The 27,138-nt window shown below is 40.7% G+C and overlaps 1 protein-coding gene across 4 annotated transcripts in view; it reads left to right on the plus strand.

Annotated features, from left to right (window-relative positions):
• The window catches only part of pkp4 (plakophilin 4), a 77,480-nt gene that overhangs the window by 31,785 nt on the left and 18,557 nt on the right, over positions 1 to 27,138 (plus strand). For 3 of the 4 annotated variants that reach the window (XM_022741356.1, XM_022741357.1, XM_022741359.1), the window contains 8 exons: positions 1,090 to 1,202; positions 7,125 to 7,159; positions 11,204 to 11,329; positions 11,789 to 11,982; positions 13,132 to 13,711; positions 15,482 to 15,508; positions 23,395 to 23,565; positions 26,709 to 26,919. In XM_022741356.1, the coding sequence (XP_022597077.1) occupies positions 1,090 to 1,202; positions 7,125 to 7,159; positions 11,204 to 11,329; positions 11,789 to 11,982; positions 13,132 to 13,711; positions 15,482 to 15,508; positions 23,395 to 23,565; positions 26,709 to 26,919 (1,457 nt within the window). The remainder of the gene's footprint in view (positions 1 to 1,089; positions 1,203 to 7,124; positions 7,160 to 11,203; positions 11,330 to 11,788; positions 11,983 to 13,131; positions 13,712 to 15,481; positions 15,509 to 23,394; positions 23,566 to 26,708; positions 26,920 to 27,138) is intronic. The other variant, XM_022741358.1, reaches the window with a different exon arrangement.

Genomic DNA, 27,138 nt, shown 5'->3' on the forward strand with positions numbered 1-27,138 from the left:
GTCAATTACATTAAGGAAACAGGATTTAGCAGTTTTCCCTCCAGCTCCCTCTCACTGCAGTCAAGCTTCACATACGTATCTACAACTGAGGTTGAGGAGAGGAGAGCGGTGGAGGGTGTAAAGCAGTAGCCTGGGGGAGGGGTGAGTAGAGCATGCCTGGAAGGAGATTTCAGTGCACCCTCAGGGAACATTGGGAGAGTAGAAGTGTGAAAAGTGGGCTGGTCTCGGTGCTTGGGGGTGACCAAACTTCCTCAGACAGGTCACAAAAGAAACTGGTGTGTGTGTGCATGTGTGTGTGTGTGTGTGTATGTATCTGTGTGTGTATGCAGCTGGTTGTGAATGTAATTGACCGTGGTAATGTACATTACATGGGAAAACTAAGGATAGCAAGACAATGATCCTACCATCTCTACATAGAGTTATGGTGAGTGAGGCCTTTTTGTAAGAAAAGCATAACTATTGGTGATGGAGTACAGATACTCTTTATATTGCCATGGTAGTGGTGTGGGTGAGTAACAAGGTATTTCTAGGGTATGCAAATGAGTGTATATGTGTATGCCATAATTTTTCTGTGTACAGAAGGCCCTTTGCGTGTCTTCTGAGTGTCATGATGCCGTGCTTGGAGCTAGAGAGCTGTGCAAGTAATAGCCTCGCTCAGGCTAGATAATTAGTCAAATGCTGATTTCTACTCGTCTCCCATAGGAACAGTGCCACCAAGGCTAAATATCACCCACTGAAGCAGTGCTTATCTCTCTGTGTGGGCTGGAAAAATGGCAGTACCATATCGCCTGCATGTGTCTTCACCTAAGTTTGTGTATAGGGTTGTACATGGTCTCTATTTTAAGCTACTTGTGAGCAAACATTTCTTTTGAGGATTGGCTAATTTGCAGTGTTTTAAGCTTCTATTTTGTGTTATCATTAACCTACGTGCCACGATGAAGCAAAACACTGTTGGGAACTGTAGCAAACTGACAAACTGACAAACTGTCAACCTGCCTCCCTCATATTGACTTCACATTTGTCGTATCTGTCAATAGAAGTCCATAAAAGCTCTCTGTGGTGAGACTGTATATCTTGTTGTTTATACAGGAGCTCCAGTTTGAGCGGCTAACCAGGGAGCTGGAAGTGGAGAGGCAGATTGTGGCCAATCAGCTGGAAAGATGCAGACTTGGGGCCGAGTCACCAGGCGCTGGTAGCAGCAGGTAATGAGAAGATGCACACACACCCACACACACAGCCACAATCCGACACATGGCTTTTTCATCCTTCACAGCAGTGGCCATATTCCATAGTGTAACCTTATGGCATAGTGATGGAGCAACCCAGTGTGCTTAAATCTGTCCTATTATTTTGCAATAGACTGAATTGTTTCAGCGCTTCCTAAGCTGATCAGAGAAACGGTCACATCAGTTGGCAATTTAAATGTGCAGACTTTGTCCAGGCAAATTCACTCAAGTCACTTTTAAGTTAAGCTGACAACTTCCTTTGTAGGCAATATATTAAGCCTATGTTTATCAGTGACAGCATGTGAATGTGCATGATAGTGGAGTGTTATTTGCTCAGTAAAGCATTGCCGTCGGTGTGAAAGAGCTTCTGAGTTTGTTCTGCGAACTCATTCTCACTTCATCAGCTACAACACCTGGCTGCCTGATCATCACACCTCACTGACCACACATTCTGTCCTGTTCACTGTGGCTCAGACATGTCAGGTTCATTGGTAAAGCTCAGTAACAAGTACAATATCCCAGTGGGCTTCAGAGGCCCACTGTGAAGAAGGTTTGACACCAGTTTTGTATTATCACATGGTTTGGTGGTTTGCTTCATTGTCATTTGTCAACGTACAAATGATTTAGAGATGCACCGATATGTGAGTATGCTGTTGACGTTGACCAATAACAATATTGAAAATCAATACTAGTATTAATTATACTGCTGGTTTGTTCACTAATGGTTTTCCTGGAATATGTCACCTAATACAACTGTGAGTAGTAGAATAAAAGTATCAGGGACAAAGAGCTTTGATTAAAAAAGCTTACGTCAATATTAGATGGTCTGAAAGATTATGCATATGTTTTGTAACATTCATTCATAAATTTCATACATGCATCATGTTGTAGTTACACTTTTTAAGCAGAGAATATGTGGATCATCTTTTAGGTCTGGTTAAAAACTTCCTTAAGTTGGTAAGAGAAATTACAATAGAGATCAATAGGGTATGACATTTCAGAGACTGCTTAATGGTTAGATTTTGCAGCACTATTAATATGATGGTTCTTTGTTGCTTTTGCTTATATGCTTCGATTATGGCCAGCAGTTATGATGGCATAGCACAGTGCTGTATTATGTGGGTTTTTTTACGAATGGTTAACCAAACTATCTACTGATGTGCAGCTGCTTTAGTCATATATGTTATGTTGCATTAGAAGGTTTGTGATCAAATCTAAGGTTTCTGATTTAAGGATATGATGGTGAGACATTGAATTCAACAGTAAATCATCATTGACCCTAAAAATGTATTTTGGGTCATGAAATCACAAGTGGACAGCATTAAGGTGTAACTGCACCCAAAGGCATCGATAACTGATCGATATCGAGTCACTCAAGTCATGTTTGAATATTTTCATTGACACATGACTACATGTTAGAGCAACCCTGACCACTGAGAGAGTGCTTATTCAACTAGGATGTCTGGCCCTGTTCAGACCTGGCATTAACATCCATCTCTGGTGATCCGATCACAAGTGGACAGCTCTAAGTACAGGTGTGAATGCACCCAAGACATATTGAGGAAAGAAAAATCTCCACATATACTGTACACACATATACTATGTTTTAAGAGCTTGTTTTCATTGTCTGAAGAAAATGGAAGTGTTATTTGCATATTCTTCAAAAATGGTAATGCAATCTGCATTCTGATTCCAGCCTTGAGCTGCATTCATTCTCAAATGGACCTTGATGCATTTGGGATATATCTGGATACATGACCCTTGGTCTCAAAAGGGGCTGCAGTAGTACTGTGATTTTTTTTAGCTGGCTTTGTGATAATAAGCCCTATGCCCTTACATGATGAATTTTTGCACTTCAGCCTGCATACCTGCAGAATACACCCACATGCTATCAGCAGATAGCAGTACTCAGGGATAAGAGTGTCCATTTCCCCTTTCTCCCTTTTAAGAGTTGCGGGTAAAGAGCAACTTCAAGTGCTGTGAAAAAGGTGTGGACACCAACTCTCTGAAAATATACACAGCCAGTCTATTTACTTTCATTTCCTTTTTTGTTTTTTGGACCTCAGTTTTAGTGTATCCAGCCACGTCATGATCATATTTGGAGATAAAAAGGCTAGAGAAAAAAGCAGTCTCTATTTGCCTGATCTTATGACTCTAATATGGCTCTTATATGAGAGGGTTTTTGTGTCAACCAGTCACAATTAAAATTAGTAGTCAAGCTTATTTTGCACAAGTAGGTAGGTCTATAATTTCTCAAATAGTGGTAGGGACCTTTATATAGAATAAATCTATATTGACACAGATAGGCCTTTATTTCTCATTTCCCTGCTTTATTAATGTGTTTTAAAATAAATCTTATTTTAGTAAGAAGCCTCACTTTTTTGTGTCATGCTTTTTAAATTTGCTTAACTGGTGAGAAAGATCAGTATTTTGTTAAATAGAGTCAGCAGTGGATGTGGCTGTTGTGACTGAAACAGTTTTTTTTTTTTTCTGGTGACTACAATAAAACAATGATAGCCATGTTGGAACTGGCTTAATTTTAGAATAAAACATTCTGTCATTACAACCTTTATCAACAGGTTGTTCAATTCATTAGACCTCAGAAAGGTGAGGAACTACATCAGCCCCAGCACTCATAAAGCTCATAAAGGATGCTCTTTATCTTTGCTACAAATGCAGTTTTACTCCCAACTATTTGAATTACATTGTCTGTTGCTGGAACACAGGATAAAATTCTTTCAGAATATTACTAGTAAGTATTAATATTAAAATTATTAATGGTGGCAGAGTTGAAACATAAACCTTTTCAACTGAAATAACTTTTTAAGGAATTCATTAACCATTTTTTGGAACTCAGGCAATTAGCTTGCTTTGCTACCGAGAGAACCAGGGTCTAAATTCAGCCCTTGAGCCACAGTTCCTTGCCTGCAAAAAGTCCCTGGTTTCTATTGGCCTAGGAATTATCTGAGTGCAACTTGATGTTCAGAGCCGATTAGGAAATCAAAAGCCCTGAGGCTACAACAACTGTTCACCATTCATTCACACAGAAAGCATGCAGTAATTGCCACTATACTGGTATCAGTATCACGACTAAGGAGACAATTTTTGCAGATTGTTGTTATTTTGTAGACTGGGGATTTTTATGATCTCATTCCAGTTTTTGTGATTGGATGAGCCAAATAACCCGCTGTTTAACTGTGTACCCTGATTTATCTTGTCACTTATAATTTTAGTTTTAACCCTAAAACCTTATTTTTTTTGTTGTTGTTTTTTTCAGTTGAAATTTGAATTTGCATTTGATTATTTTGGATACAATCCCAAATAGCTAGAAGCATTTTCCTTTCACCTTGCTTTACTGTCACCTCAGAGATACAGGTACTTTCTGTGTCATGGGTCTTTGGCATGCAAATGGACACATGCAAAAAAAAAACCTTTCAGAAACATTGGTAAGGGTTGAATAATGGCTTAATGGTCTCTCCAGCAGAAATCTGCCTTTGTTATCCAGGTTAACTGTAGTCCTACCCTAGGACTAAGCCAAGTTTCCAGGGTACATAATGTTTTAGCAATCAGGTTACTGCCAAACGATATCATCACATTTGTTAAATACATGTAAATGCTGCTACTCTTCCCACTGACGGGCCGGTGCCCATCCACCATCTCCTACAGATCCTATAAAGAAAACATGACACCATTTTCACACCTTTTTTTTTAAAGCCAGTGGAGGACAAATGAAATTGCTATCACTGGACATTTGTGTGTGAATGGAGATTAGCGTTAACCATTGAGGTCACACTGCTTTGCTCAATAGCTCAGCAGGACAACAGCAGAGGTGACAGCACACTTAAGGGATCTGATGGGAGTCATTACATTTCATGACACCTCCAGAGTTGACCACCCCCCTTCATTTCTGCAAGCAAATAGGGCCTGGTCATCAAACTTGACCTCTGGCAAAACCCTGAAAAGATGCAAGCTCCCACCCATCTGGTTGCTCACTAGCCAAAGGGGTTGATGGGAAATAAAGTATCCTGCCAGGGTCAGACATGTTGTTTATCAGCATCAAAGTTTTACAATCACTTTACAAAAGCCTCTACCTAGCCAGCCAGTCAGCATGCAGCATGCATGACGCATCATCATTATGGTATCCATTCTTCTACTTCATCTGCCATGGTTCAGTGGAGCACAACTTGCCCAACTTCCTCTTTTTAATTGCCTGCATGCTCATTAAAATTCTGAGAGCTGGGCTTCCTAAAGCTCATTGAGTGTCACCTTACATAGAAAAAATAGCAGCAGGAGCAACATTTGGTGCTCGATAATAATGACCAGCAAATAAAGAAAAGAGCTTTGAGGTCTCCTGCTTTGCCTTTCTGCCATAATAACCAGTCTTGGAAAAATGGCTCTGAAAGTGAATTGCTTTCCCTTTGATCAGAAAGTATTTTCATAGGTACTTGCATAAGATGAAGTCATTAGGTGGCCATTAAGATGTTAATGTACGATGGCTGCTCTGCACTTACCTTAAATCATTTGAGTGCAATGCATTTGCTTCGCGATTACTGGAAATTTCCTTTAAAATAATACTCCGATCTTCTTTCAATTAGACTTAAGTTTTGGTAAGATTTAAAGGTAAATTTACAGTTAAGATTATATAATAATCAGCTTTCACTTTGTCTCAGTTTAAGTTGTATTTTTAAGTATTCTAAGATAAGATTTATATAAGATCAGAATGGGAGTTTTCTTAAAAAAGACTTGTAGTGTTCTCTTTATTATGATCGATAATTATCGATCATTAACTGAACAAACAGAAATTCAGCATGTTTGGTTTATATTTTTTATTCCATATAGTCTTAAAAAAGTGATTTGTAAAATTGAGTTAAAAGCTTTTTATTATTAATTATGCATCTGGACTCCATTCAGTATAGTACTTGGAGGACAAGCTTTTCTGTTGTGAAGGCTCAGTCAAGCCGTAACCTTTCTACTTCTCCATTAAGGGGTTATAATGTATCTGCTGTGGTTATAGAGCATGTTTCATAGCGATTGTGAGGTCCCCGACATTTTCCAAATGAGATCAAGAGCTCTGCCAATGTGCAGATTCTGAAAATTAATTTTGGATCCTTTTGAGATTTGTGCCATTGTGTACTTTGTGCATGGTCTGATGCCTTTCTGTGCTGAGCTTGTCATTAAATATGATCCTTGATCCACTGATCCAGGACCATTCATCATCAGTAGACTGCACAGTGTCAATAGATTGTTTCAGATTTTGCTACCTAGTATTTTCAAGTGTGGTGGCTGAGTAGTATCACAAACTGGGAGCACTCTCTGACTGGTCTATTATTCTCCCACATTATTCTCTGGAGACTGAGTATCTCCCTCAGATTCTCTCTGTGCTTGGATGTACACAGGCATGCATGTCAGGGTTATGTCAGGATGTCGGAGCGCTGAGTGCATGTGAATGTACTGTATGATCACTTCCGATTTATTCTAGGAGCTTGCCCCACTTGTCTGTGTTCACTATCAGCTCCCATCAGATTGTATTCCATCCCCTAGCCTTTTGCACATTTAGACTTAGCATGTTAATTAAAGCTGCAGGTGCAAAACAGTGAAAAACTCTCTCTGTCACCAAAGGCACCGTTAAGTCTTGATAAACAGAAATGACAGAAATGGACTTTACATCTGCGTTGTAAATATTAATCTCCACTTAGGCAGTATAATCTGAACCTCAGGCAGTTTTATTTCAAACACAGTGATTACCATCTCTGACCCTGTTGTGAAAGGCCTAAGGAAAGAGTACATGAAGCCCCAAGGTGTCTCTTCCAGATGATTTCACTCATGTCATTCACTGTGGTGTTTCTAGTTTGTAGTGCATGTATTCACTTTTTCATCTCCTGTTTTCCCCCCACACAGCTCGTCTGAGAAGTCCCTGCCTTGGAGAACTGCAGGTATGTCAACTAAATTGGATAGCTATCACTCTTCATAACAACAACGACAACAACAACTCTATTTATTTTTTTTCTTGATTTTTCCCATATGCATACCGAGCATATTTGGTGTCCCCTATAATCACTCATTGCTAGAATTCAGGCGAACATACCACCCACCTCACCCTGTACCTAGACCTGAAACAACCTGAGTTATGCAGCGCTGCAGTATGTCTAAAATGATTAATGTGGAACAACAAATTACAGTTCATTCCATAGAGTTTTACTGTAACGTAATGGGTCACAAGCCAACCTACTCTCTCTGTCACACTTGGTGCTGAGGATCCCTTTGTTACTAAAATTCATAGCCACAGGTTTGAGGCAACCCAAGGCTCTTCATCCTGTGCATGAGTCTAGTTTACACATTCACAAAGTATTCATTGATTTGTTACTTTCTGTTTCTGTTTGACCCTGGTTAATCCCTTTTGGACCTATTAAGACCTCTACTCAGTGGTCAGTATAAGTACCTGCTTGCATATCCTTGTTTTACTTTGGAAGGCATGCATTGATTTTCAGTGGACTAGACAATCCTGCTCGGTATCACAGTGATAAAATGCTCCCATGTTTCATCAGTACGGCGAACTGTTTTGCTAAGTGCTTTTCAATTCTCATTTAATATTTGCAGTGAGGAGTGTGTTTCTGTGTGTATGTGTGGTGCAGAACAGGCATGTTTCACATTTTCACAGTAATCATTGCTAACATGAGCCTTTTCAACCACACTTACAGTAATGGGCAGCCTAAGGCGTATTCTTGTTTTAATATTTATCTAAGCTATTTCTGCCCACTCACACAACACCATCAGTGACACAGAGCGGAAGGATTTCTCACAGACCCCTTTGGTTCCTGTTTGTTTAGTCCACATCCTTGAAGGATCTTCAGGAGGGAACAGATAATGAATTGAATATACTAATGTATTTCATGGCTTATTAATTACATAGTGGAACTTAGCAAATTTCTGCAGTGGCCATTAATCTTTTATTGTCGATCTCATCAGAAGAGCCTATGGGGGGTTATAGTCGTACATATGCACAGGGAATATTAATACTACACGTTTTTCTCATTTGCCGCCTGCTCCCCATTTCCTTGCTGAATGCATTTCATTAATGTTGGAACAGAGTCTGGGACTAATCACAATCACTGTTTTGCTTTGTATTGATTTCTCATTGTACTGTAGATGATAAATGATAGTCAGATGTGGTAATGTAGTTTTTCCAATCTAAATGAATTAAAGTCTAAATGTGTGGCACAGAGCATAATGGGCCATGTTTTTGTCTGTGAGGCTTATTGGCCTCATGAGCTGCTGTCTGAGAGTTTGGGATAGAAGTGTTACTGTGGAAACAAGCCTTTTAGCCCCAGGAAATGTCAATGCAATCACACCTCATGACCACTGAGAATAGAGGACAAACCTCCCAAAATGAAAGCTTTCTTCCTGTTTCTGTTCATCTCTCCTGTCTTTTTTTTTGTTTCGCTGCTGCTGCTTTTTTCAGACAGATATTCCATCAATATGTTGGCAGCTCAACATGTCAGCATCATGTTCAGAAGGGACCCAATGTCATTTTAATAAAAACAACTGTGGTCATCTGCCTATTCAAGACCTAGCGATGATTTTGTAATAACCCTTTTATTCAAATGATCTGCAAGACAAGAGTCTCAGAAAGAGCAATTTTGTGGGTTGAATTAATGAAATTGTATTTGGTTTTGTGGAACTTATGCTTTAAAAAGTTAATAGATGAGCAGAAATTCATAGACAAAGTAGGTGATCACTACTAGTTTTCTACTGCCTGATATCTATTAGCACATTTTATGACAATACTTGTCACTTGTCACTTGACACTTGTCATCAATGAGCATTATTTCTCCATACGCTTTCTTGTTCCCAGCCCCTAGAACGCAGGGTCCAAATTATAAAGCTGTGATCCTTTATATGCTTAGGGATATGTATTTTCAACCTCATCAGTGTCAATATGGGTCTTAGGATCCATATTTATAAACGTATGCCTAGCTTAGCTGCTCTCCCATATGTGATATCAGAATGTCACTGTATTTTATTTATAGCGGAATGGTTTGAAAATCCAGTTTCTGCATTTTCCAACACATCAATTAACTGGGGACACAAACCTAGAAAGTCTTTAATTCCAGTAAAACCCCACAAAATAAGGTGACGGAAATTGGAACTTGAGATGAGACACATATGAGCTGGTTGTCTGTATGGGTACTGCTGGCCTGTGCAAACTGGGCAGAGTATTCAATAGTTTTATCTAATACATTTTAAACAGACAAAAAAAAAAAAAAAAAAAATTTTATATGAATTTACAACAGCATTTTGTGTTTTTGTAATTTATCACCAAGGCATCCTGTGGGAGAACTGACAGCTCTCTTCTTCTTAAGTGTCTTGGAGAAAAAAACTCATCTATCCAGAGTGCTAATGTTGTGTGAACAGACGACATGGAGTTGTTACGTATGGGAAATTAAATGTGAATGCCAAAAGCTCCCGCCATACATGGATATTTGAAGTCAGTAAAGCTTGATCTTCAGTATGTGAAAAAGGGTTCTCTCTCGCTCTCTTTGTCCGCTTGCTGTCTCTCCCTCTCTTCCTTTTCCTCCTCTGTTCTGGCTTTTTGGCATCTCATTTATCAAACGGGGTCAAGGCTCAGTATAAAAACCCTGTGGTCTAAAGCGACACACTATGTGCCAGACACAGTCACTGCCAGAATGGAAGTAGACAAAAGGCTTGTTCAGTTGTGTCATTACTTACATTACCTTCTAAGAACATATAAATGCCCTTTGTTCTCATAGAACCATCTTGTTGTTTTACTGTAAATACTTTAACAAGTCCTTTTTATCACCCACATGAAATTTTAATTAATTCAAATATGATTTTTCACATGAATTCTCTCTCTGTACGTCTCGCACTTACATGGCACATTAATCTTTTGCCATTTTGCTCCCTAAATGTAACTAGGGGTGGGGTTATTTTTTTAGTGCAAAGAGAGGAAGACAAAGAAGGACAGCACACAAGACAATCAGTGGGCAAGCGAGAAAGTCAGACTAATTAGAAACTAAACCTTAAATTTATATGGTTGTTATTTTAAACAGGGTTTTGTATTGAATTGAAAATAGCAGCACTATTGAAATTCGATCAGCAAGGTGTCCTGCAAATATTGAGGACGCTTGATACGGACTGCACTGGCTCAAGTCCTGGTACTCGTGCTGAGAAAAAGCAGGAGGTTGACCTTCTCACACCAGGCTATACTAAATGTGTATTCTGACAATTTGACTTAAGACCCGCTTGAACTCGGCTTGTGTCAATCCTATTTGTAAATGGGTAAACACTCTTGGATGTCCAGGGGTGAGAGTCCATGATGCCAGGTTGTCAAACACACTAGGCCGATATGTGTCAACAGATTTATTCAACAGGTCAGCTTGGGCAACAAGGCGGCTCCTTCATGGAATTCAGCTCTCATTCACACACCAGCTGACTGAGCAGGATTTGACAGACCCTGGCTGCCAATGTTTGCCTCCCTGTTCCCCTCCGCTTGCTGCCTATTGTTCTAGTGATTGCAGAGTAACCCATTGACAGTAGTCACGCTTTAACTAGATTGTGATTATGGGGAAAACGTTTTGCACAGGGACATTAGAGAGCTAATTCCAGTTCCTGTTTGTCATACTGGTTGTTGCCATGCATGAAGAGAGGGGGGTGTGGGGAAATGTTGGAGCAGTTAAACTATTTGGAGCACGGCTGTAAACACAGTTGAAGTGACATGCTACCCAATTTTGCTTTCCAAAATAAGTATGGCATTAAAATTGAATGACTCCAAATGTACACAGGCGTGAGACTAATGTTGCAGAAATTATTGGCTGTTATTGTTTCCTCTCAACTCCAAAAATTGTTTACTGATTTAATGACTATAATAATCTTTCCATCCCAAAGCCAAAACTTTGTAATTGTTTCAGACTCAAAGCTCTTCCTCTGTCTGACTCCCCTGCTCTGCTGTGTCTTCCCAGATGCGTCCGCCACAGGGGACACAAAGTCTCGGGTGACTGACAGCTCCCAGTCGCCCAGCTACCGCATCAGGACTGAGTCAGAGCAGGTGTCTCTGTACTCCCCGGAGCAGTCCTCCCTCCATGAAAGTGAGGGTCTGTTATTGCCTTCTTTCCATCTTCTGCACTGCTTTTTTTTCTCCAAACCACATCTTTGTTTTCTCACCTCAGCATTATCCGACTACATTTATATGGCAATTCATTCAACTGCAGACTGTTTCTTGACTTATCTTTGGATAATACATAAAGTCTGTTTTTGTCTTGCCCGAACTGATACTTGATACTTTGAGTGCCACTGATAACATCTGATCCCTCATCACAGCCGATGAAAGGCCGATAATGTACCATGGTACACTGAATCACAGGGTGATAGAACAGTTATCCCCCTACAGTGCCAATAATGCCATGTAGGTAAAGGTCATGTCTATTATGAAACCTTTTATGATGTGTCTGTCTCTCCTGTACCTCTAACCTTTCACTCTCCTCTCTTTCTCTTTTTCTTTCTCTCTGTTTCATTTTTGTCTGTCTTTTTCTGTCACTCTCTCTCAGGGTCCGCAGGAAATTCGCGTAGCTCAACCCAGATGAACTCGTACTCAGACAGTGGCTACCAGGATGCCAGCAGTGGCTATCTCAGCAGCCAAAACCTGGGCAAGGCTGAGCTGAGGATGCAGCACTCCTTCCCTGGTGCTGGCACTGGCACCCTGATGAGAAATGCCAGGGCTGAGGGCCAGGCTTCAGCCCAGGTACTGTCAGCTACTGCACATAGAACATATTGTTGTTGTCAAGCACAAAATGTTAGTTTAAAGAATTATACTCTGGAGAGCGCTGTCTAACATGTTAGTTCAAAATCTCCCATAAGTGTTCAATTGGGTTGAGATCTGGTGACTGCATAGCATATCATTCACATCAAACCATTCAGTGACCCCTCGTGCCCTATGGATGGGGGCATTGTCATCTTTTTCTCTACTCATTTTTCAGGTTTTTCCTTTCATTTGTCACCCCTCCGTATGTGTAGGTAGGTATGTGTAGGATTTTAGCAGCAGCAGAGCAGCAGCTTGGAAATGGCTTGGAAATGACGTCTTAATGGGCCACATTTCAGTCACTATTTCATACTCACCGTTGTCTGACAAAAGAAACAGTAAAACTTCGGCTGTATTAGAATATATGTGTAACATATTTGTGAGCACTGAGAGTAGGAGAGAAGCAAATAGATAAAAGGACTGAAACTGGCTGACACTCAGTAGTATGCAAATACGACACAATGACGTCAGTTGTTTACAGCAGTTCCATACCAGTTTTCACACACGGTCCAGCCAGAGACATTTTGACCTAGTCTTGTTTTTTTGCCTTGGGCACTTTACTGCTTACCTTTGTACCAAACCGGAAAAACCGGCTGTTCTAAAACTTTTGACCGGTAGTCTATGTATTTTATACATTCTTATTGTTTTTAATTAAAGATTGCTCACAATGTTCAAGCGCTCATTAAATTTAATTCAGAACTTACTGTGAGCTTTTAATTAATGACAACAAAAGAGAAACACCAGAATTCAATTGGCATCTTTTCCGTGAAGGTAACAATGTAAAGCTTAAAGGCACAGAAGGTACACGGTGCACTGAGCAAACAACATAATCATGCCTCATACAGCGCTGTACACAGAGACCACTGAGAAACCAAATGGCACTGTTGTACCCTATAGAGGGGAGAGGAACAGTGAAAATGAATATGGCCTAGAGAAAAGTCATGCCCTGTAATGAATTGGTTTATTTAATGCTGTGCTATTTAGCATGTCATTAGTTAGAAAGAGAGTACATAATTGTTAATGATTTTTATAGCTCCTTAAGGACTGTAGAAACAAATGCATGAAGCCATTTTTTTTTTCCCTCACTTGCAGGCTCCAGCAGTCACGACAGCAGTGCCTGGCCGTGCTATGCGGAGGGTAAGCTCAGTGCCTTCTCGCTCTCACTCGCCAGCATATGCCAGCAGTATGTCCCCCTCCCGCGGCTCCCTGCGTACCTCAGCTGGCAGTGCCTATGGCTCACCCATTGTAACTGAACCCAAACCCCTCTCCAGCATCTTCTCTACAACCTTGCCCTCTGCCCAGCGCACCAGTACCACCGGTGGTGGCAGCGGCTCACCCTACTCAACCCAGAAAAACTCCCCCGCTGCACTGCGACGCATGGGTTCCACAAACTCGCGGTCGGGCAGCGCTAGCCGTACCACCTCACCCTATCAGGCGTCTGCAGGGTCCTCATCGGGCCGCATGGGCTCACCTCTGACAATGGTTGACAACATTAACCCTCCACTAACTAAGCAGCCTACTCACTCATCATCTCCAGTCAGGGCTAGTATGACCGCCGTGCCCCAGCACTACAGCTCCACTTTACCCCGCTCCATGCTCCACAACACGGACCCCTACGGACCCCAGAGTTACGACATTTACGAGAGGATGACGCGACCTGACAGCCTCACAGGTGCACAAATGCAAACACACACACACGCTATTTAGAGTGTATCAGCTCAGCAGCCTGTTCAAACTCACTTAGACTGTCATAACAGTAACTGTTTTCAAATGCCTTTTTATTTTTGCTGCAGTTTTATCTTCTAAAAAAGTGTAAGGGCAATAGCAATAGTAAAATACCTTCTGTCAAATCAGAGAGGTAAAGAGTACATGGTACATGGTGTTTTCCTCTTGGTTTTACCTTCCCATTAGTTATAGAATGAAGTAACACTCTTAATGGGTATTTTGTAAAACTTGAGCAAATCTATTTTGTAGGCTGTCACATAACTGCTTTTCATTATTTCTCCTTGAGTAGCAGATTGGTACTGCAGGCTGTAAGTATTTGGACAGTGATACATTTTTTGTTGGCTCTCTGCTCAGCATACTGAATCTGAAAGGAAACAGTGACTGTGAGGTCAGTGGTTGTGCTGGAGGGTAGCCAAAACATAGTTCCTGCAAGAAGATATTAGCTCAAAGAGTATAACAGACTGCTAATCATAGTTAGTTTATAGACTAGGAAACCAAATCTAGTAGTCCTAATATAGTTTAGGTGACACTGACATTACTAACACTGACAATGTCATTTTCAATCAAGTCTGAAGCTTTGTTAGCTTGTGTACTGTTAGGTTCAAGAGTCACCCAACACCACTCTGAAAAGCAGTGTTTCACTGTCCTTTTGGATAGAAAGCTTAAATTTGTTACACCTCTAACAACACCCATCAGTGATTACAAGGGTGCACTGACACACATTGAGTACACTTTCCCATCACTGTAGAAAAAGTGAGAAGTTAAACTAATGGAAGTCAGCAGAAGTAAGATTTTCAACTGCTGTTATGTTGCTCATTAATTTAATGTTTAGTAAATTTGATGTTAAGTAAATGTGCTGTTTATTCAGACCGTTTTATTTTGCAGGTTAGATAAGTGAGAAGCAATTTAACAATATACATGATGATGTGTACCTGTGTGGAGAAATAAAAAAAGACGGTAGGAGAAAACATTTCCACAACACATAACGGAGTTCTTTCCAAATCCATTACTTTAATGAGTGCATTATCCAGGCTATAACGTTCTTTTTCACAATAGAAAAAATAGGGTAGCACTATAATTGTGTGTGTGTGTGTGTGTGTGTGTGTGTGTGTGTGTGTGTGTGTGTGTGTGTGTGTGTGTGTGTGTTGTGTATGTGTGTGTGTGTGTGTGTGTGGGTGTGTGGGTGTGTGGGAGATTAAGAAGATAATTATTGGAGAACCTGTCTGCCCAAACTAGCTTATTTGTCATGCTTTTAGGAGAAAGGCCCAAAAACAAGCAATGGCTGATGTTTTTATAGCTAAACAAGTCTCTTGTTCAAATCTAGAGCCAACCAATTTTTCCCCATAGTAACAGGAAGAGACCAGCCTCCCTATTCATTCTCAGCTCCCACAATTTAAGGTACCTCCTGTAGATAAGAATGTAGCTTTGACAGATAATGCAAACCACAGATATTACATGGCATAACGATTGTAAAAAAAAAATCACACCTTTTTTTCACATTTAGAATAGAATAAAGGCATTTTTCAAGTGGAGAAAAAAATGAGTAGTCATTTAAAACTGGTGAAAGCACGGGTTCATCTCACATTTTAAGAACATATTTGTTTTTCCTCTAAAAGGTGAAGGAAGCACTTATTCAGCCAATCACTATATTATGTATTATTACAAGGTTAATGGACTGTTTTCTGCTTGAATTCATGCTGCCTGGGGATATCCTCAGATGCCCTGGTTGATGATGACGTTCAAGGTGAACATTTTGGATTGTTGTTACATCGGTTTTCCATCGTCCTCTGTGCATTGCGTTTGCATGTAGGCGCCACATGTGCAGTGCGTGTGCCTTTTGTTTGGTCTCCGTTAAATATCACCATCTTCACCCGATTGCATTTTTACCATTGACTGTGCATGCATTTCTTGTAGTGTTATCAGCATTTAGGGTCACATCCGCCACTGTTATTTTACCATGTGCTATACACAACGAGGCTGGGTAAAAATATTATCACAATATCTTTATTTTCTTCTTAATCTGTTAGCGGTTATCTAAATATACATTTAATAAATTTGCTAAATTTGTAGTTCAAGGGATATATTCACCTTTTATGGTGAATCCCACATAAATCAGAAGGCGTGTAATTGTTTAAAACAATAATTTTAATACCATTGTGGTTTAACATTTTAGTCCCAACAAGTCAATTGCACTGCAAATTGTGGGCAGGTGCATCATCTTTTCTTCACTTATCCCTGAGATGTGTCATGAACTTGAAATGAGTCCATCTGTGGCAAATTGAAATAGAAAAGGCACACGTCTGTGTATATAAGGTCCCACAATTCACAATGCATGACACTGGAGTCACTCAGCAGCAAGGCCAGGCAGACTGGTCAGAACTGAGGGAAGGATAAATGCAGCCAAATATAGAGATGTCCTTAAAGGAAAACCTGCTCCAGAGGGCACAAGACCCCAGGCTGCGGCGGCAATTCGCCTTTCAGCACAATAGTGACCATAAGCTTACAGCCAAGACAACGTTGGAGTGGCTTCTGGATAAGTCTCTGACTGTCCGTGAGTGGTCCAATCAAAGCCCAGACTGAAACCCCATAGAACATCTGTGAAGGAGATGGCAGTTCACAGGCGCTTCCCATCCAATTTTTGACGGGGCTTTAGAGGATCTGCTAGGAAGAATAGGATAAACTGCTCAAATCCAGGTGTGAAATGCTTGTAGAGACTTACCTAAGAAGACTCAAAGCTGTAATTGCTGCCAGTGAGGTTTCTATAAAGAATGGGGTCTGAATGCTTTTTTTAAAAATGTCTAAAAACATCTTTTCACTTTGTCATTATGGGTTATTGAGCATAGAGTCATGGGCAAAAATGTCAATTCCATCCATTTGAAATCAACACAATAGTATGCAAAAAAGGGAACGGGTCTGAATACTTTCTGAAAGCAATGTACATAAATTGGCCATTGCACATTGGAACATGCATCTGTATTTACCTTTCTTATAGCCGGTGTTCGGTCTCATGCGACTGCTAATACTAGCACCTTGGAGCTGCAAACTGACAGTCTGTGACTGAATTGACTTTTCATCTGCTCAGTGGGATGGTACCTTTTTGAGGTAGTAGAAGAGGTGTGTTGTGTTTCCCATCCTTATTGGCACAGATTATCTGCAAAAAATATCAAATTGCTCTTCATTTGACCTCAGAAATTCTAATAATGTTTAAATCACATAAGTTGTGTGAATTTCTTTTGGGGTCATTTGAGCCTTTTAACAAGTTACTCGTTTTCCTGTGCATTTTCAGGGTCTTATAAGAGGGTGGTGAGAAAAAGTTTTATTTTTCTTCCTGGATAGAACCTATATACTACACCCTGTTGCTGCAGCCTGATTGGATAATTATTTTGAGCTTCAACTCAAATGCAGAATAGTTACATTTAGAAATTACAGTTTATCAATGTTATTTTGGAATTTTATTTTATCTTATTTTGTACTTTTGAAGAACTTTTAAGAGTATTTTATCGTCTAGTTCTACTACTCACCCCACACACATGCTGCTGCTATGACTGATGATGTCTCCAGCAGACACAAATGGGTTTTCAGTCACTGTCCACTGAGCAGACTGAGACACAAGCCTAGTTCTCCTCTCCCTCTCATGTCCTCTTCTCCCTCATTCCTGTCTTTCTGTCTCACACTATTCCCCCTTCTCACTGTCTCCCTTTCTCTCACATACACTTCACTGGAGCTTTACCTCTACCACAATAATTTGTCATAAGTGTTTGATGAGCCATAGTAGAAGGAAATGGGGTGATCACATGATCAGGCTCAATTGCAAGCATTCGGCAAATGCCATCCGACAGCCTCGCCTTGATATCGTAGCTGTTGGTGGTTTTCTGTCAGTATCTATCAGAGGATGTTTTGCCTCCTTTCCTCACCTCTTTCTTGCTCTGTCACACAGTTTGTTGTTTTCCTCTGTTTTCTTCTATCCCTTTTCTTGTGTTTCCTCTCGGTGGCCTGCTCGTTCTCTTTCCTCCTTTTTTTTCTACCACCCACCTGGCTCCCCTCCCTGCACTGACATTGTCAGGAAGTCATGCCTTCCCTCTGCTGCTGAAAAATGGAAAATGAAGACAAATCGTCCCTAATAATATGCTCATTATGCTCAGTGTCCATTTCAGAATAGAGTGGGACAAAGGAAGAGCAAGGGGAAATGGCATTTCTGCATGTATGGGTTCTCAACCTGACAGCCAAGCCGCAACGGTAGTTTTAACTCTATTTTTATAGCTAGTCTCACTTTTATGTGTAACAATTTTCTGGTTATCACGCCAGTTCTCCTGTTTGTTTGGAGAGGGGTTTTGAAAATAATTTTTGTTGAGGAATGCAGTCAGCTGCATCCATTTAAGTGTTTGTTTCTCCGGAGCAAGCACGCACCAAGCCGCCACCGCCCTTCATCTAGCCTCTGCCAAGTATAATCTGTTAAAGCCACGGTGAGAGGGCTGAGGGGGAGAATTAAATGACTATAACGCACCGGGAATGTGGGCCATTCATTCTCAATAGACAGCAGTATGTTATTTCTCCCTGACAATTTGCAGATGCTTTTAGAAGAGACTGCAGCCCTTCTATCAAGGGAGCAGAATAAAGAAGGCAGACAGATTAGTCTCCTCTAAGGTTGTTTGAATGTTGCTACTTTCAGGAGTCAGGCTGCTGAGAGGAAGAGATATGCATGAAGGCTCCTGTGCCTGGGAGATTCTGTCCCTCTCACTCGGTCACAGCTGTGCCAAAAGCCCCCGTTCATGTGGCCGGGGTTTACATGGGATGAGAAGTCTCTGGTGGTCCTAGACGGCCTCATTAACCCTGTTTTTATTTTCATCTTTTCTTTCCCTCCCCCTCTTATATTCTCTCCTGCTTTCTTCTCGGTTGCTATTGCCTCTCCATTTACGTCTTCCCACTACCTCTTCTTTCTTCATACCCTCGCCCCCTTCAAACCTTTGAACAAGAAGCACTGAACTGATTCCCTGCCAAGCTGCTGCTAGTGGCTATTGTGAGCACTGCCACAGAATGAAAGGATTCTTGGCTATTGAGTTTGCCACAACAGCACACAGCGGCAGTATTATTCTTTTTTACTTTGTTTTACTTCATAACCTGCACAACAATATGCCTTCCATTTCAAAGTACATGTTTATTTTGTTTTATTTCATTGTTTGTGCATTCCATAGTTAAATTTCACCTTTTTGCCTGGAAGCTATTTGACTGTTTAATAGAACCCATTAATAAGTCTAATTTTGTGAATCTACAGTATATATTGCAGCTACAATGGTTTATTGAGCAATAAGACACCAGAGAGCATACTAAAAGCTAGGAGACATTCACCCTGGAGTGCCTAAAACCCTCTAAGCTGCTCTAAAAGCATTGCATTAAGTGTCTTATTGCTCATATTAATGGTATTTAAAAATAATTTATTTTGTATGGATAATTAAAAATCATAAATATTTTTGACAATGCCATTCCTAAATAATGGATAAACAAGCCGGTAGCAGGTGTGGAGTGCAACTGATGTTCAGCCTCGGAATTGAACAATGTACACCATGTAGAGTAGTTAGAGGAGGTGGCGTGCTATTGTCAGGGACCAAACATAACCAAATTAGGCAGGGTTTCTTAGATAATATCTTTTAGTTAGTTTTTGAAAACTAACTAAAACTAAAAAACATTTAGAAAAAAGCTTGAATATGTAACTGGTCTCTACAGCCTTGTTTATTTTTTACAAGGATGTTTGCTGTGCCTCCTCTTATTTATTTAACACAGTGCGATCGCTAAACAGATTTATAAAACTAACTGATCAAGGCAGCGGTAGACCAGTAACTCCAGTGTTCTGCAAGGTAAAAATTTGTCAATGGATTCTGGTTGCTTTGAACGGAACAAGTAAACAAGGATCTTACACTTTAACAAAAAGGTCTATGAGTCATATCCATAATGTTGTCAGACACTTATAACAATCTGTACCTGTCAGTGAAAAACAAGCACCTTAAGTGAACATACTTTGACACAGACAAAAGTCCAGTTTTAATCGCACTGCAGCAGCTGTTTAGTAGTTATAGCTGATATTACACCCAAAAGCATGGGAAAATAAAGCACAGGTGCAAAAATCCCACAGTTATCCTTTAACCCTCAGTGATCCTGCCAGAATAGTAGTGGCCCACCGGGATTTCTCCCAAACCTCCTGATTACCACTCCGCACACACCTGGTGGCGAAGCGGAACCAACTGTGGTATTCCCTCAGAGAAATGTGGGCTAGTCATTTTCAATCAACTAGTCTCAGCCAGTGTATAATCTGGACTACAACCTACTTTTAATAATCATTAACCATTAATGTAGTTAATTGATAGTTCTATGTATTCATTATGTAGCTCGAGGTTAGCATAGCCTTTGACCGGCTGCCTGATGCCCTCCCAGAGCTTGGCTTCTTAACCGCTGAAGACTTGGTGCTTCAAAGGTCAGCCTCAGTCTGGCCCACTATCTACATCCAAAATCTTCACTAGCTGTGCCCACAAAGGCCCTCTGCTCCCAAAGGAGGCAAACATGCTTATTTATTAATTTCCTCTGTCTCAGGCTGTGACAAGAATCCCTCATTTAGCTGGTTCTGCATGGTAGCAGCAGCCTGCGCCTGAGCTCGTGCAGTTGGAGAGGACCCAAGTGACGTTTGGAGGCTCGTGAAATGTGCAGTGAGCAGTTAGTTGCCAACTGTGTACTGGTCCACCCGGATTCACAGTTGAGTGAGCTTCACTGATGTGAGGTTTAACACAAACATGGGCATACAGATCACTTGAAATGTGTGGGTTTGTTTGATGGAGATTAAAGAAATCTGAAATCTCTTTATATCCATCTTGTCCTCACATATGCACCCATATGTGTTCAATTTTCAATTCAATTTTAGTTCAAATGGGTGTAGTACTTAGCCCATTTGTGCCATCTTTAGAACTTCACAGTAAAAGCATGACCATTATTGTACCAGTTGATAAAAAAAAAATATGTTTTTGTCATTTCAAATTAACATATTCAGCCCCACCCTTGGTTTAATCAGGGGTGTGATTGGCTGAATCATGCCATTATTGTAGTCCATTTTCAAGCATTAGCCCTTAGCTTGAAAGAAACTTTGCAACCAATTATCCATCCTTAATAGGGTTGTTTTCATCCAATTTCTCATCCATTTATTTTCTTCTTGCCGTTTTGTTTCATTGCAGATTTTTCCCTGTTTTCTACCTATCTGAAATGCCATGTGCACTGCTACTGTCCTTCTCTATGCTAGCCCTACTCTTGATCTGGGGAAAGTGTACACCAATTGCCTCTTCATCCTGTCAGCAATGGGCTTCACTAGGAGGGTGTAGCATGCAGGATGTTCACAGAGTCGTGGCTAAATGTGCTCTCAGGATCACATGCCTGAGATGAATGTCTGTTATCAAACGAAAACAAATCACATCCTACAAATCACAAATCCCACTTCCCTTAATCCCTGACATAATGTAAAATAATTATGTTGCTATTACAGCATCACATAGTCTTTTTTTTCTGATAACTGGTTAAAATAAACTTAGACACCGACAGCCAACATCTTAATCTGTTTGTTTGATACTGTTTTCTCTATTGGACAGTGGCTGGACTAAAATAAAATGGAGATTTGATAACTTGAGGTTTGACAATGATATTGAAATCTCAAGAAATGTTTAAAAATACCACATCTGAAGATGTACTCCCTTGAAGAAAGAGCACATATGTGTTGTGTTTGCATTTGATATTTTTAGGCAGTTTGATTTTGGTTGGGTAATGGGATGAGGGTGATGAGTCTCATAGTCATGGGTCTTCTTTACACAGAAGTATTCAGAGCAGCAAATGTTGCTGTTACCTCATTCTGCTGTTATTGTTTGACATCTGGACTGAATCTGAGCCAGAGAGGACTTATAGTGACCTGTCTGGAAGGGAGTTTTAATTGCAGCACTCACCTGTGAGTTTCTGTTTCTCACCGTTGGCAGGTTGGCCTGTTGCTCATTACAGAGGCTCAGGCTGCTTCCTGCACCACACATTTCTTAACATCTGCTCTAACCATGCTCTGATTGGTTCACATTCTTCTTGGACTTTCACAGTTCACTCTGGTCGACCCTCATCAGTGGTCCATTTAGTGCAGTGTTTACGATTTGCTCCTGCCAATTCTACCTGCACAAGAAAAACAACACTGACTGACAACACCAAGGCCAAATAAAACAAAACTTCTCAATGCCAGTCGCAGCTCTTTATCATACATAGTCTCCTTTTTGTATATCAAGTTCACAAAAAGACTGTTTAATCACATTCAGAGTGGCAATGTTTGGCTAGTTTGTTTTGTTCATCTCTCCATGATGCTCTTTAGAGTGTAAACAGACTAATTAATTGTTATTTCCTCTCAAGCAGGGAGCAGATCATATGTGGATTTTGGCAGCCAGATGGCCATTGGCTGTAGTTTTTGTGTTGTGTTTAAGTGCAACAAAAGAGAACAAAAGGGAATGCAGCTGCCCAACCTTGTCGGTCCTCAAGTCTTGACAAAAATGATCTTGGTATGGCAAGAACATGTCACCTGATAGAGAATCGGAAACAAGCATTAAATGTATTTTTATTTGATTTTAGTTGGGGTGACAATCAAATCAAGAAGGCTTGAGATGGTTTGTTTTTCTAACCTCTCATCCTTTAAAATGTTCTCATAGGAGTGTCATGTTGAATATCTCTAGCAGAGCTATGATGTTTCGGCACTGTTTATGTCAACTCTACATAATGTGGATTTGCAGTGATACATGTTATTAGCAGTAGCTGATAGTTTTCTCAAGCTTGGTTTTATTGCTCTAAAGAACCATACTATTTTTTGCACATACATGTATACATTATTGACAACCATTTCACTTCACGTTCAATGGCTGGGTGACCAGAGTTGGTGGGATTTATTTTCGGTGTGGCATGGAAAAAGCTCAGTGCCATACACACACAGCGTCAGCAGCACAATATATATGATAAATCACACAATTTCCCCAAGCATATCATGATTTTTTTTTTTTATTAAGTTTTTCCTACCTTCCATACGTCATACTGGTTTCCGTTCATTTCCATCAAATATGAAAATTAACCTGAAACTTGCTTGAGCGAGGTCACAGTGAACATCGTGTCTGCTTTTATTTTTTTGTCAGGGTTGCATTATTGTTTTATGGTAATGCAGTGCCGACTTTGCAAATCAGTGGACTACATTACCATGCATCAATGACATTAAATTTGACATCAATTAAAGGAGACATGTTGTTTAATTTGATTGATTACCTAACTCAAGCAAATATCAAGTCTCTTGAAATAGACTTTCACAACCCAACAGAATAAATGGAAATGAGTGTAATATAAAGCAGCCTATCCCCACCCCCTATGCTATGACTGATACTGCTGTCCAAAAAGAATTACAATAAATAAGCTGAAAGTCATTCAGTGTCTTGCTAACTCACAATTTGACAGTACACACGCGGGTTGATTGACAGATTTTTGCTCATACAGGGCTCAAGCCATTGACACTTCGCTTATGAGGCTGTCTGCGTAATCACTAGACCATTGTGCAACTAAATGCTGCCACTAACGACTCGCATACATCTACAGGAATACGGAGCTCATATGCCAGTCAACACAGCCAGCTGGGCCAGGATTTAAGGTCAGCCATGTCCCCAGACCGCCACATTGCTCCAATCTACGAGGATCGGACTTTCCAGGGCCCATTGTACCGTAGCCCCAGCCACACCCAGCAGGGCACCCTCTACAGGAGCACCTCAGGTTGGTCCAACGTTATTTATGTAATACAACCCGAGAGACAAGTAAAAGAATCATGTAAGGACAGTGACAAGCCACACACAAAGGACATGTCAGCATCATATCTGGGACACACCCGCCCCTGTGATTTTTTTTTTGTAAATTGCCTATAATAATACCAAAAGCAGATTGTGTTGCAGATAAGGCAAATACTCCAGCTATTGTTCTGTGACTCTGATTAACAAACTTTTAGTTTTTTTCACTAAATGAAAGCTCTTAGAGAAAATTTGAGGAAAATTGAAGCGATAGTGATTCAGAAGACAATGACATTTAAATTCTTACCTTTTATGTCACTGGTGTGGAAAAGGTGTCAGTGTAGGGCTGAAATGATCCCAGTTGAAGAAGAGGGTTTGATCCTTTGTGCAGTGTCCTTATAACACTAAATGTCATTTTTTTGTCTTACTTCATTCATGTGATTTTGCCTGCTGGATTGTCAGCAGGCAGGTTCAGTAACTATAAAACACCAACAGAAGTTACAGTACAACAATCATTTTAGGTCTGTAGTTCCCAAGGCTGGGGTGCCAGGCATAGGCCTGGTGTAGTATTTGCTACAGAGTCATGAGAAATGATTTGAGAGGAAAAAAAGAATGATAATTTTATGACTTTATAGTCCGTTTGTGCGGTCATTACCTTGAACTTTGAACGGTCTGTCTGATTTTTATCCACAGTTCATCATCGGTAAGTCAGGTAATCATTCTGCCACTAGCTACTGCATCAGCCTGTGCTGTCCTCCTGTTACTGTGATAACTTGGATGCTAAAATGAGTATAAAACAAAAATATTGAAGAGGAATCTCAGAGAGCTTGAGAGTTTGTTTTTTTTTTTTCAGAGGAGGTAGGGTAGACATCATATGATATACTAAATAAGGAAATGTTTATTTTAGTTATTCCTCTTCCCCTGTAGGCTGGTCTGCATCAATGCTGTCAATATAAAAATGGCCCACAGTACAAAAAAGTGGGGATTTGCTGCTATAGTGAACAAACAACACACAGTGTCAAACACACCTAAACCTACCAAACACTCAATTTGGTTTTATTATTGACCTCCTTTTTTATCTCTTTATTGCTCATGTTATCTCTGTATCTTCATGGAGCTGAGTCATGCAGGTCAAGATTAGCTCTTTTCAAAGCAATTTTTCACTCATAACATTATTATTTCCAGCAAACACGTCTTCGCATGAAGAGCACTTTCCTTTTGTTACTTTCGTTTTCCTTTTACCTTGTTGTATAGATGTCCCCTTTGTCTTCAAATATTCCACAGTCTTCCATTTAATTTAGGGCCCTTGACACTGGTGTATTGTCTCCCTCAGGGAAGACCATTTAGCGCCCTTTAGCACTATGTATGTTATGTCTTCCTTGCTTTTCTCTCTTCCTTTCTATTTGTCTCTCTCTCTGTCACCCTCTCCTTCCCTGCTTTCCTTCCCTTCCTCTCTCCACTGTCAGACAGAACGGGTGAGACATGAGTTAATAGGCAGATACTGATATGTCATCCTGCCACAAAGGAGTCCATTACCCGTGTGTCACACTGAGAATGAAAAGAAGGATGAAGGGGCCAGGGGACAGCTTGGTTACCCACGTCCACAGCCTGCTCTCCTCTAGCTCTCCTGATGTTGGCATTCTCCACTCATCATCCCTCCGGCCTCGGATACACATGCTTAGTTTGCGCTCATACACACACTCCATTCAGCCCTCTCCTTGGCACAAAGGAGATCTGCTTAGACCGATAAGTTCACTAATAAATGCTATTGATGCTGTGAAGAAGCCCCACAGACAAGCCAGTATAATGTGTTTATTTGCCACTATTATGAGAAAAGGCGAAGTCGGGGTGGAGCTGGCGGGTGTGTTCAATATGGAGTCTTTATGAGAGTGAGCTCATTAGAAAAATCCAATTTGATCCTAGAGTATTCTTTGTTATGTTGTGAAATGAAATTTCAATGGGCCATTTTCCCCCACCAGCTTTCCAAGCGGTCTTTGACTTTTCTGGAAGCTTGCACTTTACTTTTTTTGTGCAGGTAGGAGCAAGATTTTTATGTTAAGTAGAAATATTGATCCTGGTCTGAAAAGACGAGGAATAGGATCCAAATAGTTCTGGTAAAATTGCAAAGCTACACTGTGTTGTTTATAATTTGTCTCCCTGTGTCTTTGGCTCTGTTAGGTCCCATTTTGAGAGATAACCATATTGCAGGGTAGCACTGCTGCCCAACATAGAAGTGCACTGATGTGAGAAATTGTGTTTTTGGAGCAGCCCCACAAGTTGACGTCTTGGTTCCTGGTAGGAGGGAGTTTGAGCACGCACATGCCCAGTCCTGTTGGATAGCTGATAGAGATCTGACTAGCACAGCAGTCATGCTGCCACACATCACGTGGCTCTTGTGAGAAGGAGGGCTAAATCCAACCAGCTTGTTTATGCAGTTCTGTGTTTGTGACCCATTGTGTTAAAAAACTAGGTCACAATATCACTTGGAGCGGATGAACAAAAGAAAGATGACTGAAGCGAGATGCTGTCAGGCTGAATATTGGACCTTGGCTGGAGGAATGACTTCTCTGCATGTTTGTGTTCGTGATGCTTCCACTTTACTAGTGTATCACTGACTGTTTTTGGAGCTGGTCATGGTTTACCATTGTCTCGCTGCTGTGTTTGGCAAAGTTAACCTAAGAATACAGTGGCGCAAAGGAGCAAGAAGGCGGTGAGGAAAAGGATTTATGGATCATCGAGCAGGTTGAGTCCTCCTGTCCTCTTTGAAAACCAGCAGGATCCCTCTGGCTAAACACAACCTTGTAAAAACAAAACAACAAGCAAACAGGCCTTTGAAGAAGAAGACTTCTGCTTTGTGGAACCATGGGAGCTGTGTTTTATCCTCATTATTTATTGGTTCCAGATTTGAGAATTTGCTGAGTCTGTCAGAACAGCTGCATGTTTGTATTTTCAGCTTGGTTTAAAGTTGTAAGCTACCGGTGTGCAAAGCTCAGAGTTTAGCTGAAAAGGTCTGAAATGCTGCTAATCTGCACTTTGTCGACTGGGACGTGTATTATTAATGTTCAAACCTTCTCTCTGAATGGTGTGTGTTTTTTTTTTGTTTTTTTTTTTGTTTTTCTTTTTGGATGTCAGGTGTGGGGAGTCTCCAGCGGACATCCAGCCAACGCAGTGCCATGACCTACCAAAGAAACAACTATGCTCTTAACACATCAGCCACCTATGCTGATCCATATCGCTCAGCACAGTATCGGCCCTCTGATCCAAACTATACTCGCCAGGCTGTTGTCATGGACGATGGTGCCACCCGCTCACCCTCCATAGACAGCATTCAGAAGGATCCCAGGTAGGCACTGCTCACTATTTTGTGTAATATTGTGTTTCTAAACTACTAGATGTAGCCTGAGGTTAAACCTGTGTAGTGTAAAACAAACCAGCCATCCAAAGGGACTACTTATGCTTACAAGGCATCCCTGTTCTGCTAGGTCAACACCGGTGTCCACTTACTAATCAAACAGAGAGCCCCTTGAATAGTCACACGCAGCTCGAACCATTAAACTGGCCT

The sequence above is a fragment of the Seriola dumerili genome, unplaced genomic scaffold (assembly GCF_002260705.1).
Source record: "Seriola dumerili isolate Sdu_G_001 unplaced genomic scaffold, Sdu_1.0 BDQW01000052.1, whole genome shotgun sequence".
In the NCBI taxonomy this organism is placed as follows: domain Eukaryota; kingdom Metazoa; phylum Chordata; class Actinopteri; order Carangiformes; family Carangidae; genus Seriola; species Seriola dumerili.